The 17,624-nt window shown below is 43.8% G+C and overlaps 1 protein-coding gene across 1 annotated transcript in view; it reads right to left on the minus strand.

Moving 5' to 3' along the window:
• Positions 1-11,638: 11,638 nt before the first annotated feature.
• Positions 11,639-17,624, minus strand: part of RFLNA (refilin A) — a 48,762-nt gene continuing 42,776 nt past the window's right edge. The window contains exon 4 of the mRNA XM_033956303.1: positions 11,639-12,858. Coding sequence (XP_033812194.1) covers positions 12,525-12,858 — 334 coding nt within the window. The 3' untranslated portion in view covers positions 11,639-12,524. The remainder of the gene's footprint in view (positions 12,859-17,624) is intronic.

Genomic DNA, 17,624 nt, shown 5'->3' on the forward strand with positions numbered 1-17,624 from the left:
ACTCAGAGTCATTCAAAACTCAGCAGTTCTGCTGATCTTTAGGCTGAAGAAATGGGAACACATAAGCCCCTACTATCAAAAACTCCATTGGCTGCCCCTAGAGGCGCGAATCCTGTTTAAGTTCTTCTGTCTGTGTTACAAATCAATATTTGGCCTAGCCCCCACTTACCTGGTTCCCACTTCAATCTGCCAAGTTATCTTAGGCCCACACAAAGAATACATCTGTCCTCCTATCCGACAATAAAAGCCTGCCACTACAAATGATTCTTGGACAGAACTCTTGCCTTCCGGGCAGGCAGATGGAACGATTGGCTTAGTAACATTTTCATGCTCTCATCATCCTACTTCAATTTTAGAAAACTGGTAAAAATGAGCTTGTTCAATCGATTTGTTAACTAAGAATCTACTCAGCTCTGCTTACTCAACCAGTAACCCTAATAAACCATATAGCTTTCATATTCCTTCATTATGTAAGATTGTATTATTGTCTTTGGTTGTAACCTCTTCGCTGATTGTCCAGCGCTTCTTGCTGTAAACCGCCTCGAACTTCTATGGCTTTGGCGGTATATAAGAATAAAATTATTATTATTATTAATAAAGATGGGAATGGAAATAACTAGCTGTACATTTGGAATAAAGCTAAGTACAATTAATACCATATAGTATGTGGAACGATTGGGCTTACTATCAATGAAAAAATAAAAATTTATTTATTAGGAATTGTTTTAAATAATTAAACATTTATGTAAGAGACCAATGATAGCTCATGAAGAGGTTGTGTTGAAAAGACTAGTTCTAAAATCAAAAACCGTGGGCACTTGAGATTATCTTTCCCTAAATGAAAAATTTTACAAAAATGAAGAATTAAGAAAAAAGAAAAAAAGGAGGAGTATACTTCCCATATTTGCCATAGTTTGAAGGGTGAAGTGTCATTGACAGAATATTTGAAGGATAATACGATGTTATCATATGCAAACCGACTATCACAGGAAAGCATCTTGTGGTATATTGCTTGTTTGTGCATGATAACCTACAAGTTATCAATTTTTAGAAAATATTTTTGGGAGGGGACATGTCATGGGCAGAGAGTGGGCAGGGAAGTGTTAACCAGCTAGCGCATTACACTTAAAGCACACTAAACTTCGGGTTCTATATATGGCAATCAAAATTGGGTACCAAAATTTGGGCACAGATCTAGATGTGCGCCCAACTAATTGTCTAATGAGCCAATTAGTGTGAATAATTGGGTGCTAATCTGTACCCATTTGAATTTACATGCACATCTTGCTCTTTGCTGCATGGGTGGCCTAGACCAGTGCTCTTCAACCGCCGTCAAGGTGTGCTCTGATGCCTAACAATGCCTACCTGAAAAATATGCATCATTAGAGGCGGAGAATAGGTTGACTTAGACATTGCTGGTATCCAAGTAAGATGCTGAATAAATTAGGCCAAATAAAACCTGACCTAATATTCAAGGGGGGGGGGGGGGGGTGGCAATGAAAACTTCTCAGCCCTCTAAGAAGAGAATGATGTTCAACATTCCTATTGCTTTTTCCCTAATTGTTCTCTATTACTTTGACTATTGTAGTTCTTGCCTTTTTATCTTTTGTTCCTGCTTGTCTTTGTTTTTAAAAGTCTTCGTAAGTTATTGTTACTGTTTGGCGATGCTTTGTCAGCTTAAATTTGTATTTTAGCTAAAGTATGTTTTTATGATTTTGTACACCGCCTAGAAGGTTGATTGGGCGGTATAAAAAATTTAAATAAACTTGAAACTTGATGTGAAGCCATGAAACTTACAAGTTATTCCACACTTCTCTTGACACTTTTTGTTTCAATGAGGCAAATGCATCTAGTAAATGGGCACAAGTATAGGCAAACCAAGCCATTGTGACATCACCGATGAGGTTGGCTCTTAGGCATTGGTGGAATGAGGCATTATGACATCACAATACGAGGGGCTGATGAAAAGTTCAGAAGGAGAGCTAAGGCCGGCACGGGCAGTGGGTTGGCAATGCTGCTTGTGCTGGTGAAATTAAAGAGGTACAGGGGAAGGGGTGCATGCATGTGGCAGGGAGGCAGAGAAGAGGGAAGGGGGCACCACCACCTGGGCATCTCCCACCCTCGCTAGGCCACTGTGAGTGTCCTTATAAACTTAGCACTGAGTATGGCTTTATGTGGTGCCCAAATTGTGCTGCCAATTAATGGCAGTGCCCCTTAAATTAATCCTATAGAAACTATTGCAAGCAAAGAGTTGTTTATTCACCTTTGCAGCTATTAAATGAAAATTTCAGCTTTGTGGACATTTTAAATACATAGTTCCAAACTTTTTTACATAAAGGGTGGTAGATGCGTGGAATTTTTTTTTTTTTTTAATTAGGATTTTATATACCGCCTATCAAGGTTATCTAAGTGGTTTTTACAATCAGGTACTCAAGCATTTTCCCAGTAGAGGCGGTGGAGACAAATACTGTCTGAATTCAAGAAAGCTTGGGACAGGCACGCGGAATCTCCTAGGGAGAGAAGGAGATAGTTGATGCTGCGGATGGGCCGACTGGATGGGCCATTTGGCCTGTATCTGTCATCGTGTTTCTCTGTTTCTACGCATGTCCAAACTTCAGAAGTAATTATAAGAGATATACGTTACTGCAAAGGCTATTTATTTGTAAAAACAGTTGCCCACACTGAGGACAAACATCCCAAATACCTTCATGCTTACTGAATCCGATTCACCCCAAGTCAATAGAAGGTCACAAACTATATCACGCCTACTGGCCAGGTGTTATTCCATTCCACTCGGCTCCTTATCAATGCTCATTGGCTACCTATTAGTCATTGATTGATATATAAAATTCTGCTTCTTACTTTTAAATCAAGACAGGAACATTCTCTGGCTTTTATTGACAGATTACTTGTCCCATATGATATCTCAAGAACATCGCGCTCCAGTCGTGAAAATCTTCTTATGGTTCCATTACTTCAGGAACTGCTCCTACATTATGGGACGCCGTGCCTTCCCGCCTTTGTCACGAATCCTCCCTGATAGGTTTAAATCTAACCTCAAAACCTTTTTATTCATAGATGCTTATGATATATGAGAATACGTGGCTTATTTTGCCAATTTACACTTCTTTTTTTCACCCTACAATATGAAAGAAATTATCTTAACCCAAAAATTAGGGGTCCTTTTACTAAGGCGCGCTAACCGATTTAGCGTGCGCTAAATTCTAAGGCGCCCATAGAATATAATGGGCACCTTAGCATTTAGCACATGCTAATGTTTAGCGTGTGCTAAATTGATTTGTGTGTGCTAAATCAGTTAGCACGCCTTAGTCTAAGGACCCTATGGCAACTCTAATGTTCTTAAATTAGCATGTGGCCATTTTACAGTCACACTATAAGAGGCCTCGGCTCAGGGGGAAACCACATACTAATAATTGCTCAGGCCACTTTTTAGACAGCTTAGTAAAAGGACCCCTTAGTTACCAAGTTCAACTTTGTTTCTTGACAGTCTTCTTAAAACCTGATATTATTCTATTTAAAAAGCAATTACCCTTCTGAAACATAAATAGAATCGATTTTGCCCATTGCTCTGTATTACCAATCAAGGTTTTACTGTATACAGTATACCACTTTTTGTTTTGAGGCGGTACAACTGATAAGTGGATATGTACTGTATGTGAGAGTCTAACTTGCAAAAAAAATTGAAATTGTCCTTAGTGCAGCTGCGGTGACCCCAAAACATGTTGGGCTGGCTGCATGCAACTAAACAAACAGTGGAGATGTTCAATCAAAAAACAAGTGAGCTAGTGTATTTCACAACTCTCTTTAATTCACTCAATGATTCGAGATGTACATTACATGTTTCGGCCACACCGGCCTGCATCAGGAGTCTTGTGCTAAAATAAATCAAAATTTGATGAATCGCTTAATCATAATACAAAGCGATGAAAAAATCTATAAATAGTACATCAACAAATACAAATACAAGGCTACAATCCAGGTAACATAGACATAAGACTTAACATACACAGGGCCAAAAGGTAAGAGGGAGAAGAAATACAATGTATGATAGAAAATAAGATGGATAAAAGATTTAACAATAGGAAGGGATAATAAAAACAAAAGATCAAAAGTGGAAGTTAAAAGGCGTGACCTAATTATAAAAATCTAGCAGTCAAAAGCATCTTTTAAAAGAAAGCATTTTAACTTGCTTTTAAACCTATCGATGAGACGTTCTTCCCTTATGTGTATTGGAAGGGAGTTCCACAATTGTGGAGCGACAACTGAAAAATATATTGTCTCTGTGGGTTACTGCATTTAAGATAGGGGAAGACAAGCAAATGTTGATCATTGGATCTAATTGATCGGGTGGGGGCACAGGGTATCAAGACTGTCAATAAACATAGAAACATATAGAAACATAGAAGATGACGGCAGAAAAGGGCTACAGCCCATCAAGTCTGCCCACTCTGCTTACCCACCCCCTGTCTATGCCCTAATGACCCAATTTCCTTATCTTGACCCTCGTAGGGATCCCACATGGGTATCCCATTTATTCTTAAAGTCTGGCACGCTGTCTGCCTCGATCACCTGCACTGGAAGCTTGTTCCAATGATCAACCACTCTCTCTGTGAAGAAATACTTTCTGGTGTCGCCATGAAATTTTCCGTCCCTGAGTTTGAGCGGGTGACCTCTTGTGGCCGAGGATCCCTTGAGAAAGAAAATATCATCTTCCACTTCGACACGTCCCATGAGGTACTTAAATGTTTCGATCATGTCTCCCCTCTCCCTACGTTCCTCAAGAGTGTAGAGCTGCAATTTGTTCAGTCTCTCTTCGTACGAGAGACCCTTGAGCCCCGAGATCATCCTGGTGGTCGTCCGTTGAACCGATTTATAAAGTATCGATGTAAGGGTGAGTAGACATTTCTTGTAAGTAATTCGGTGTACCACTGACAGCCAATGAGATATTTTGAGAAGTGGTGACCTCGAAGGTCTGGACTTTATCTTTGTATCGTGAATTCTCTAGACAGGAGATTCTAAGGATCCCGAACACCTCGAGCAGAGCAGCAGAGAATTCATGATACAAAGACTAAAGGCCCAGACCTTCGGAGCACCTCACAAGAAGCACCGCATTAGCTGAATATAGTGGTCCAAGTCCCTGAGTTGACTTATTTTAGCGTTGCTTCTGCAACGCATAAGATTCCTGACGCAGGCTGGTGTGGCCGAAACATGTACATGTCAAGCCATTGAATGAATAAAAGAGAGTCGTGAAACACACTGGCTCACCTGTTTTGATTGGACATCTCCACTGTTTCGTTGGTTGCATTTAACTCGTGGAGTTGATTCTCCTGTTCTGCACTTTGGGCTGGTTGAATGACCATATTTAAAGTCTTGACATATATACACCTTGAACCACCTTTTTATACTTACATTTATTGATCTTAATAAATTGTTTTGAGACTGCCCTATGGCTCTCTGTATTTTCTTCAAAACCTGTAAACCAACATTTCGTGATCACCATCCAGGATCATTTAAGATTCACCTAGCAGCATGCTCAGCTTTGTAGCAAACATGAACTTTGTGTGCTGTATAAAAGCTCTGACCTTCTAATACACCTGCCTGGCTGCTTTTTACCGACTGGAGGAAAGGAAGATGCAAGATTTTTGTAAAATTTGATATAACATTAGCATTTTGAGGGTGTAAGATAGAGGTCTGCACAGGAACAGGGATCGCGGGAATCCCGCGGGTCCCACAGGAATCCCCCCCTAACCCACAGGACTCCCACGGGGACCCCCTTCTGGCCCATGGGACTCCCACGGGGACCCCCCCCCCCCCTAGCCAATGGGACTCCCATGGGGATGGAAGGCTTTGGAAGCAGGATTTGTCCATATAATATAATGGACATGTCAGCCTTAGTAAAAGAGGGGGTTTATAAGTTAATTACCTGAACAAAAAACAAAAAAAGGTTCCATCAAAGAGATTCCACAAGGAAAACAGCAGCGCAAACACAAAAGAAACTGTGGAATTGATGATCCCATCAGAAGTAATTGCTGCTTTTTATGGGGATGGGCGGGGATGGGTGGGGACAGAGAGGATCCTGACGGGGATAGGTGGGGACGGAGAGGATCCTGACGGGGACTGGTGGGGACAGAGAGGATCCTGACGGGGATGGGTGGGGACGGAGAGGATCCTGACGGGGACGGGTGGGGATGGAGAGGATCCTGAAGGGGACAGGTGGGGACGGAGAGGATCCTGACGGGGACAGAGAGGATCCTGACGGGAATGGGTGGGGACAGAGAGGATCCTGACGGGGACAGGTGGGGACGGAGAGGATCCTGACGGGGACAGAGAGGATCCTGACAGGTACGGGTGGGGACAGAGAGGATCCTGACGGGGATGGGTGGGGACGGAGAGGATCCTGACGGGGACGGGTGGGGATGGAGAGGATCCTGAAGGGGACAGGTGGGGACAGAGAGGATCCTGACGGGGATGGGTGGGGACAGAGAGGATCCTGACGGGGACAGGTGGGGACGGAGAGGATCCTGACGGGGACTGGTGGGGACAGAGAGGATCCTGACGGGGATGGGTGGGGACGGAGAGGATCCTGACGGGGACGGGTGGGGATAGAGAGGATCCTGAAGGGGACAGGTGGGGACGGAGAGGATCCTGATGGGGATGGGTGGGGACAGAGAGGATCCTGACGGGGACAGGGGGGGACGGAGAGGATCCTGACGGGGACTGGTGGGGACAGAGAGGATCCTGACGGGGATGGGTGGGGACGGAGAGGATCCTGACGGGGACGGGTGGGGATGGAGAGGATCCTGAAGGGGACAGGTGGGGACGGAGAGGATCCTGATGGGGACGGAGAGGATCCTGACGGGGATGGGTGGGGACAGAGAGGATCCTGACGGGGACAGGGGGGGACGGAGAGGATCCTGACGGGGACTGGTGGGGACAGAGAGGATCCTGACGGGGATGGGTGGGGACGGAGAGGATCCTGAAGGGGACAGGTGGGGACGGAGAGGATCCTGATGGGGACGAAGAGGATCCTGACGGGGATGGGTGTGGACGGAGAGGATCCTGACGGGGACAGGGGGGTACGGAGAGGATCCTGACAGGGACGGAGAGGATCCTAGTGGGGACGGGCAGGGATGGGTGGGATTTCTGTCCCTGCGCAACTCTCTAGTGTAAGAGCACCCCCTTATGGGACAGACTAATTCCTAGCCTCTGGAGATTTTGGGGTTCCCTGGAAGCCTTTCACAAGGCTGGGAGGAAAGAGACCTATCAAGGATTTTTTTTTTTTTTTTTTTACTGTAGTGCCACTGCAGCTGTCAGAGGAGACAGAATTTGTTTGTTTGTTTTTAGATGCTGTTTCCTTTAATTAGGGTTGCAAGACGTCCATATTTCCCTAGACATGGTCCTCCTTTTCGAGGACACGGCCAGGCGTCCGGACGGCTTTTCAAAACCCGGCACTTTGTCCAGGTTTTGCAAAGCTTCCAGCTAGCAGCGATGTCGGGACGGCATCTGCGCATACGCGCATGCATGTGATGTCATCGCGTCGCACCAGCGTATGCACAGATGCCCTCCCGACAAATGAGCAGGTTTAAAAAAAAAATTTTTTTTAATAGTTTATATTTCACATAATCCTACAATTTTTTGCGGATTACAAATTATTTGGGTCCTCAAGCATTTTTCCCTAATTGTCCCGGCGTGCTCCCACTCTAACTAATGTACCTGGGGCAATAGGGATTAAGTGACTTGCCCAGGGTCACGAGCAGTGCGAGATTTGAACCCACAACCTCAGGGGGCCAAGGCTGTAGCTCTAACCACTGGGCAGAACGGGGTGCGACTCAGGCAGAATAGGGTGGGGGCAGGATGGAACTGGGTGGGCCTGGGGCAGGGCCATAGGTCCGGATTTTCGTTACAGAATATCTGGTAACCCTACCTTTAATCAGTGGCAAATTGGGGGTACAAATTGGCCATTTTGGGTTCCCGTGGCCAAAAAATGCACAATGTTTCTAGAGTAGCCTATTGGTCAGAGCAGCGGGCTAAGAACCAGGAAGTGAGGCTTCAAATCCCACTGACATTCCTTGCTAGTTACTTTTGACTCTAGTGCAGGGATCTCAAAGTCCCTCCTTCAGGGCCGCAATCCAGTCGGGTTTTCAGGATTTCCCCAATGAATATGCATTGAAAGCAGTGCATGCGCATAGATCTGATGCATATTCGTTGGGGAAATCCTGAAAACCCGACTGGATTGCGGCCCTCAAGGAGGGACTTTGAGATCCCTCCTCTAATGCCTTCTGTAGAACTTAAATGATAAACCCACTTAGACAGGAAAATCTATTGTATGGCTGCCTGTAACCTTGGGTTCAGATTTGAAAAAAAACAAAGCAGCCAACATTGTCAGCTGAAAGTGGAGAATACATTGGTGAAAGTTCTGCTTTTTGGCAAAATGTGCTGGCCTTATGTCTCTGATCGCGTGGCAGCTTGAACATTTCATCCTAGGCCCACTCTGCGGAGCACGGTAATTTTGCTCTTCCACTGTGAAACCTCACTCTCCACCCTATGAAATGGGAAGCTGGGAAGGTTTAAATTTCCACAGGGCAGAGCTACTTAACCTCGTGACCAACAAGGGCCTTTTTTTGTTAGTGCGAGAAAACACAAGTCTACATAGGTGGCAACATACAGGAAGTTAATTTATTAATAAATATTGCACTCCTATTCTCTCTAGTCCCCCTCCCTATTACTCCTTTCATTCCCCCCTCTCCACTCATATACCATGCATAACCCTCACTTCTCTCATCCCCTCCCCCCCCCACATGCATCTCCTGTATAGTCTTCCTAGGTCTCTCTCTCTCACAGTATCATCTCCCCTCCTCTCAATTTTTTCCTCCTGCACCAACCCACCTCTTAGGCACTTCTTTTATATTCCCTACGAGGTCTCTCTCACTCACTTGTTCTTTCTGTCTCATACCCTCTACACTCCAAACCCATTCCCCCATGTTATCTCATACAGCTCCCACACTCTTCTCCCCTATAAAATGAAAAAATCCTGAAAACATTTAGATGAGGAGAGTGGCTGGTCGTACCTTCCAACTACACCTTCACCTCTTTTCACCGTTAAACCCCACTTCAGGTCTTCCCTTCCAATACATTATCTATTTTGGCTAGCAAGAGGAGGATCACTCAAGGATGTGCATTTATTGGTGTGCCTTAGGAAAATTAGTGTGTGCCAAATCAATGCACATGAAAACATTTGTTATTAATTTTAAAAAGTCAGAAAATCCAGTAAAAAAAAATCTGAAAATGACTGAAAAAACAAACAAAAATTATTTTTCCCCCCTACATATCCATATTGTCAAGTAATACAATATTGGCTCCCTCTGGCACACTGAAACAGTTTTGTGGTATAAACATGGCATTAAATGTCACTCTACCCAGGATGGTTGGTGAAGCAGCACAGGAGGCCTGAGCTCATGTGGGGAGGTTTGAAAGGGCAGTGGAGCAGCAGATGGTGCCCCTCCTGGGGTGGATCCCGAGTGGGTCTTGGATGGGGTTGACTCAGCAGGGCAGATCACTGCCGCAGGAAAGGGATCAGGTTCCCAGGTGTTGCTAAAGGGGCTCTGGGCATCCCGGGGGCTCCTTACCCGCGCTGTCTTTGCAGCTACTGCCGATGACTCGTGGTCAGGCTGACAGGTGCTGGATGCTCCTAGGGCTTCACTTCTCCTGAGGAAGTCTCTCAGGGCCCATCTGCTCAGCTTACGTCCTCGCGAGGACATAGAAACATAATGGCAGATAAAAGCCAAATAGTGGGCACAATGCAAGCAAGGTTTGTCCTCGTGCGCCGGACCCAGGCAGCGGATGCACAAATCATAAGAATCCAGCATACTCATCCGTTTCCTGCATCCAGGACACTTCTTCGATGATTCAGGCATCTTCAGGATAGTAAGTTAGAAGGTTGGAGTGGAGAGCTGTAGAAAAACTGACCGTTGGGAATGGGCAGAGACTAAAGACTGAGGGAATTGGGGGGAATGGGTAGTGCCCGAGCATGCCTGGTGGGGCCTCAGCACCACACATGGTCAGAGAGAGAGAGAAAAAAAATCTCTGCACTATTGGGGAGCTTATCTGGCGAATGGGAGCTGTTGGTACATCACTAGTGTGACCATATGGCTCCAGAAAAAAGGGGAGAGATTGAGACATCCGGGTTTTACTTCCATTGAAAGCAACCAATATGTCTCAATCTGTTCCTCTTACTTCCATTGCTTTCAATGGAAGTAAAACCTGGATGTCTCAATCCGTCCCCTTTTTTCTGGAGCCATATGGTCACACTATATATCACCCATATGTGGCTGGCTCATCCTGCTTGTCCTAGAAGGATGGTGAAGCAGCAAAGGAGGCCTGAGCTCATGTGGGGAGGACTGAAAGGGCAGTGGAGCAGCAGATGGTGCCTGTCTCACCTGGTTCATGTTATAGATTGCCCAGCTGCCACCTGTGATGTCGTGTCACAGATGGATGAACAGAACAGACTGAAAGCATCAACATATTTTCTTTTAAAAAGCTCTGCAAGCTCAGTATCTCCAGAGAGATGGCAATTAATGCAATTCAGAAATTTATAGAACCGAGGTGACAGTGGGGGGGTTCAACATTTTACAAAACAAGCATATTCTAAGATTCACTCTAAAGCAGGGGTGTCAAAGTCCCTCCTCGAGGGCCACAATCCAGTCGGGTTTTGAGGATTTCCCCAATGAATATGCATGAAGTCTATTAGCATACAATGAAAGCAGCGCATGCAAATAGATCTCACGCATATTCTTTGGGGAAATCCTCAAAACCCGACTGGATTGCGGACCTCGAGGAGGGACTTTGACACCCCTGCTAAAGGGAGGAAATGACCTCAGATGCCTTTATGCTGGCAACACTGTTTCCAACCAGGTCAAAGATGTATCTTTCATTGGTAGAAAACCTTCCTGATATTTTGAAACAATTTTTTTTCTTGCGTGTGTTTTCCCCCCAAAATGTGTACAAAAAAGTAATAATTATGACAAAGTACACTTATCTTCATTAGAAAACAAACAGTGATATATATGACAAAAATAGCATTTATCTTGATTTTAAAAAAATACCCCCCAATGGGGCCTTTGTTTCACCCATGGGCTTCATTTATTTATTTAGATTTTTATCCCGTCCTCCCAGTAGCTCAGAACGGTTTACAAGTAAACATTCACAATGGAGTGATTTGGACATACAAGATTATACAGTAGATTTAAATACTTGGACATACGAGACTGTGCAGCAGTTTAGATATAGGGACTAAATTAAGAACAGTAAGTTAAATATAAGCAGTTTAGTTTAGATACAAGTTATTTGAGTATAGGCTGAGAGTGGACTGTACAGAAATTTAGGCAGAAGATTAGAATGGAGAAAGAAGGGTAGAGGTGGGGTTTAAGGGGGTTGGGTGTAGACTGAGGGTGACCTTTAGTTGAAGAGGAGGGTCTTTACCATTTTCCGGAATGTCATTAGTGAGTTCTGTAGTCTGAGTTGAGGGGGGAGTTGGTTCCAGAGTTGGGGAATGAAGTGGCTGTAGGAGCGTTTGCGGGTGGTTTCTGAGAGGAGGGACCTTCCGGGGGGGTGGGGGGGGGAATGCATAGGCGTGTCTCCGATTCTGAGCGGAGGGTGCGGGTGGGGATGTAGATGGGTTGCTTGGATTCTATGTAGGAGGGGGTGGTGGCATGAATTCTTTTGTGTGCTATTGCAAAGATCTGCTACCTCCACCAGCATCATTTAATTCATGCACCACTGGTGACTTCTGTCTTGTGCGGCTGCATTCTTTCTACAAATACTGGGAGATTTTCAGACTAATGAAAGACAACACTGTTGTTTTGAAACAAAGTGTTGCCAGCATAAAAGCATCTCAGATCTTTTCCTCTCTTTTAGAGAAAATCTTAGAGAACATTTGTTTTGTAAGAAACATTTGTATTTGTAACCAGGCATTGTTGCTTGTTGTATTCAGTTCAGCTTGGCTGATATTTCTGTACACTGAAGGGTCCAAACATTTCTCCTACAGAGCACTGTGCAGAAGTCTGGTGTTTCAACATTCAACCGACTGTGTGTGCTAAAGAGCCATTTACATCTATGGTAATAACGTGACATGCTAAGCTACAAGCTTAGGAAGCAGTAAAAATATACAATATTCTGTGAATAAAAAGTTGAGTATCTGAAACAATTTACAAAAGGTACCAAAATATTGATACAGTTCATATATGTAATTTGGTTTGTTTGTTTTTGCACAAAAAAAATCAGGCATCCAGAAAAATATTTTAACTATTTTTGCTTGAAACCAGCGCGAGATGAATGCACTTGGCAAAACGTCTATGCTTTTTTGCTCAAATGCAGCTTCCTCAGTCCAAGTAGGTTTCACCTTGCCAGGAGGCTGTCAGTCAAATCTTTGTCTCCGGTGTAGCCCCTCCTCCCTTCACCCCACTCAGATGTCAATACAGGTGGATGCCAGTGGTCCCAGAAAGAAATTAAAGACTCTCCGTGTAGATAGCACATGGGCTGCTTTCCTCGCACAACGCCAGCTGCACACTCGACGCAAACCATCGTTTGGAACATCCCAAGTTGTAGTTCAAGGTTGTCCTAAAAATGTTCTTTGCACGTTTGGGAAAGATAATGGTGGTGGTCTGAAACCTCAGGGGCTTCTGTCGAGGTTCGAAAACCAGCTGGGACTTGTAATTCCGCCATGTGCAATTAGGGGTGGCGATGACCGTTTCACTGTAGGAGGTGACTGTAGGGAAGGGTACAAAGAAGATGTGATTTCTGTAGCGCTTTTCGGAATAGTATTTAATCTCCGAGTTGCATCTGTAGGAGCAAAACAATAAAAGATAATACACATAACATTAGCAACTATGGGAAAATAAAACAGGACAAGTACTGAGGGACAGGGGTCGTTTAGTCAGCACTGTGTTTTTCAGACAGACCTTTATTAAGGATACACTTTCTTTCTTAGCATTTTTCTTTTGTCCTACGCCAATAGTAGGCAATTCCAATCCTCAAGAGCCGGAGCCAGGTCAGGTTTTCAGGATATCCACAATAAATATGCATGAGATAGATTTGCGTCTCAAGGAGGCAGTGCATGCAGATCCATCTCATACATATTCATTGTGGATATCCTGAAAACCCGACCTGGCTCCGGCTCTCGAGGACCGGAATTGCCTACCCCTGTCCTACGCCTTTATACTGAAGACAATCTATATAGCAGGGATCTCAAAGTCCCTCCTTGAGGGCCGCAATCCAGTCGGGTTTTCAGGATTTCCCCAATGAATATGCATGAGATCTATTAGCATACCATGAAAGCAGTGCATGCAAATAGATCTCATGCATATTCATTGGGGAAATCCTGAAAACCCGACTGGATTGCGGCTCTCAAGGAGGGACTTTGAGACCCCTGCTATATAGCCATGGTGCTACCCTCAAGTACACAAGCTTTCTATATTAGGGGGGTCAATATTCTTAGCTATGTGTGTAGCTTGAGTTTTGTGTGTATTAAACAGAGTTACATGAACAGAACTTATTGTCTGTTTTACCTTTTAGGGTTAGACCAGGGATAGGCAATTCCGGTCCTCGAGAGCCAGAGCCAGGTCAGGTTTTCGGGATATCCACAATGAATATGTATGAGATGGATTTGCATGCACTGCCTCCTTGAGATGCAAATCTATCTCGTGCATATTTACTGTGGATATCCTGAAAACCTGAATTGCCTACCCCTGGGTTAGACCAACAAACACAAGTTTAGGAAGGTTGGTAAATACTAAACTATCCAACACCCTTCTAACAAAATAACACACTCCTTAGATGAGGAAATAAACCACAAAAACCATTAAACCGGCCGGTTTATTTCCCACACTTTATTTCATTCCAAGGTGGTGTGGGTGGGATTCTGAGGCCTTTTCCTTCGTTCTGGGTATTTAATGTGTCTTTTCAGCTTGTGCAGTGTCAGAGATTGATATATTAAGACTCTGGTTTATTTCCTCATCTAAGGAGTGTTTTATTTTGTTAGAAGGGTGTTGGATAGTTTACCTTTTATGGTTACCAGATGTCCATGAAAACCCGGACATGTCCTCTTTTTAGAGGACTCTCTGTGTGCCCGGAGGTATTTCCAAAACATGGCAGCTTATCCAGGTTTTGGAAGGCTCTGGACATCTACGTGATGATGCCACGCACATGTACGCATGCATGTGACATCATCGCATCAACGGCCATGCATGGGCAGAGGCCCTCCAGACGCAGCTTGGAGCTCGAGGAAGGAAACATGAGGTTCATGTAGGGGGGAGGGGGGATGGGGCAGGAATGGGGCGGGGCTGGGGCCAGAACAGGCTGGGGCCATATATCCTCTTTTTTAAAAGAGGAAATCTGGTAACCCTACTTATAGCAACACTCTGGATCAGGACCCTAAATGGTGTCACAAAACCCCCATGTGGGATCACATCTATGGAGAGCCTGCCCAGGTCATGTCATTATTTTGCATCTCTAGGAAGGGTCACATTATTATATTTGACAGTGGTCCCTCTAATCTGAGCTGGAGTCCTCCAACTGAACAAAATTTACTAACTATTCCTTCGCTTAAGATCATTAATATAAGACGGCAATTTATTTTTTCGGTTACTGCCCCACAGACTTGGAACGCCCTTCCAATTTATTTACGAAAAGAACAGGATCTGGGAAAATTCAAAAGTAATTTAAAAACATTTCTTTTTAAAGACGCCTTTGGTACTTAATTTAATAATCCATAGGCCAGCGATTTTTGCTGTATTATATTATGCTTTTTATTTGTTTCCCTCTTGTACTTTTCCCTTTTTGTTCTGCTTTTCTATATTGATTTGTATTTCGCATCCCTTTTTTTTCCTTGTGTTATGAGTATGATGAGTTAATCTTAAACCCAATGTTATTATTTAAGTTTGTATTATATTGTTTCCCACTAAATGTATTTTAAACTGTTCATCGCTTAGAAATATGATTAAGCGATTAATCAAAAGAACCATTAAACTTGAAACTTGAACTTGAACTGCATTGCTGTTTCAATTAGGGTTACCAGACATCTGGATTTTCCCGGACACGTCTGGGGGTCCAGACGGCTTTTCAAAATCCAGCACTTTGTCCGGGTTTTGAAAAGCTTCCAACAAATCATCGTCAGGCAGGAGGGCATCCGTACATGCATAGATGCCCAGGCAGCGGGAACTGGGAAGGTCTGGGGGCGGGTCTAGGGAGTCTGGATCTTCCAATTGGAAAATCTGGTAACCCTAGTTTCAATACTGTATTTTCTAGAGACAGGCAGAATCCCTAGAGCCTTGCAGAACTTGCCTATCCCTCACTAATGAAAATGAAATACCGAAACAGCACCTCCCACTGGCAGGGCTCTATGTGGAGGAGCCCTCACTTATCTTAAGAGGGAACAGTGGTCACAGCCACAAAAAGTTTAGTTGGGCAGAGTTGGCCCTCTATATTCAGGTTGTGATGCTGAATATTGACACTAAATAGTCATCTCAAATCAAGGCAGGAGAGGTGCATTCTGGGAGTTATGTGGGTGCTGGCAATATTCAATGCCGATGCTCGCATAGCTAAATAGGACTACCGTGTTTTCTCATATATACCCCGCACCTGTATATAACACGTGTCCATGTAAAACCCACGGGTAAGCACGCTTTTGGTTTAATTGGATAGGCCACACCTTTCCAGTGCTTTGAAGATTTAGAAATGTGTTGGCCTGCGTCATGAGGACAAATACATTTCGTTTCCTTTCCAGTGTATTTTTGATATTGTCAAATTGTTGTAAATGCAGAAATAGAACAACTTGAAACATTCAAAAATATGTGTTAAGGAGGATTTTTATTGTTTAAAATCATCATTCTGCGTGTAAAAGCTTGTATTGCCTGCACTCATGTATAACCCGAGGCAAGCCCCTTCAAAATGTGAAATCGTGTAGTACCTGTGGGATATAGACGAGAAAATACGGTACATGAAAAAGTTGCCCTAACTTTGGTCACTTAACTATATGAGTGCAAGCAGTGGATTTCATAGCATCCTTCTGAAATGAGGAATACACCTTCAGTTTTGGTTTATTTTTGTACACATCCAGGAAAGGGTGGGTGGGGGAGGGGCTATTTCTGTCCTAATTTGACTTTTGAGTATGTCCACCTGGGATGGGAGGATATTTTTAATCTGAATAGGGTAAGGTTATTGGGATAGTCTATGTTTCTATGTTTTATTGAATAATCATTGTGGGGGGGGGGGGGAAATGGTTGGTTATGCATATTTGTAAGTTGAATGTGCTTTTGTTAACTAATTATATGATATAGATTTGTGTATTGTACTTTTGAAGTTTAAAAAATCAATACATTTTTTAAAAAAAAGGAATACACCTTTTATTGTTTTTTTTAACTATTATAAATTGCATAGAACTTTACGGCCTTGCGGTATATAAACTGATTATTATTATTTTTTAGGCCTGCTCTAGTTCTGCCCAAACCACTCACCATTTTCCAAATGCACGTTTTTCAGTTTCAAATATTTATGTCTCCTCAGTTTTATAAAATCAAGATTAAGATCTTTCTGAAATCTAAACAAGTGCATGTGTTTTATGCACATCCAAACTTGCAACAGCACTTCAGTGGCATAGCAATGAGTGGTGGCACCTGGCATCCCCCCCCCCCCTCTCAAACCCTCCAGTACCTCTTGTAGTTGTTACAGGCAGTTAGCAGGGTCTCCTACACCCTACTCACGCCAGATAAGCCTGCCTTCTAATATTATTTTCTGGGCTTGTGAACAGGAAGTGACATCAGAGGGAGGACTGGGATGAGATCCTGCTTGCTGCCAGTAACAACTGCAAGAGATTCAGGGGGCATGGGGGGGGAGGTGGAATGCACTTTTTAAGAGACCCACACATTGGGGGGGGGAGAGATGCCGGTGTCCCTGACAAGTTGCCTCCACTACCTACTCCCCTTAGTACACTAGTGCAGCACTTTGAACTTAAGCACCTTTAATGCAATTTCCATTATTAGCAATGGAGCCAGATCATCAATAATGTTCATTGTAATGCTGATTACTAAATGTAGCCCTTAGATTATAAACTGGGGGCAGAAAAATATCTTCTGAACCTACACACAAATCACCCTGAGCTTGGATTTTGAAAGGAGAGTTATCAGATCTAATCTAATCTTTTGTCTTGTTATATCATATCATCCTCAAACCAATGTTAGGGTTCGAGGAAGTTCACAAAAAGGATTACCGATATAAAGTAATAGCACAATATTAAGAGTCATTCTAAAAAAAGTGTTTGAAAAAGAAAGGCTTTCAAATATTCACAAAAGATGAGCCTTTTCTGTCTGCAAGAGAACATTATCTGTAACTCGAGTTGAGTGATTCAAGTTGAGTTGAGTAACTCAAGTTGAGTTGGAAATCACCATGCCAGACGGGTATGAGTACTGAGGCTCGGTCAGGTAGAATATTTCCTCAGTGGCATAGTAAGGCGGGTGCGAAGGGGGCGGTCCGTCCCAAATACGGTCTTCCTTGGGGTACCAGCACCCCTCCTCCTCTCCACCCCTCTTCCCCATACCTTTTTAACTTTGGCG

Source organism: Geotrypetes seraphini, chromosome 8 (assembly GCF_902459505.1).
Source record: "Geotrypetes seraphini chromosome 8, aGeoSer1.1, whole genome shotgun sequence".
In the NCBI taxonomy this organism is placed as follows: Eukaryota; Metazoa; Chordata; class Amphibia; order Gymnophiona; family Dermophiidae; genus Geotrypetes; species Geotrypetes seraphini.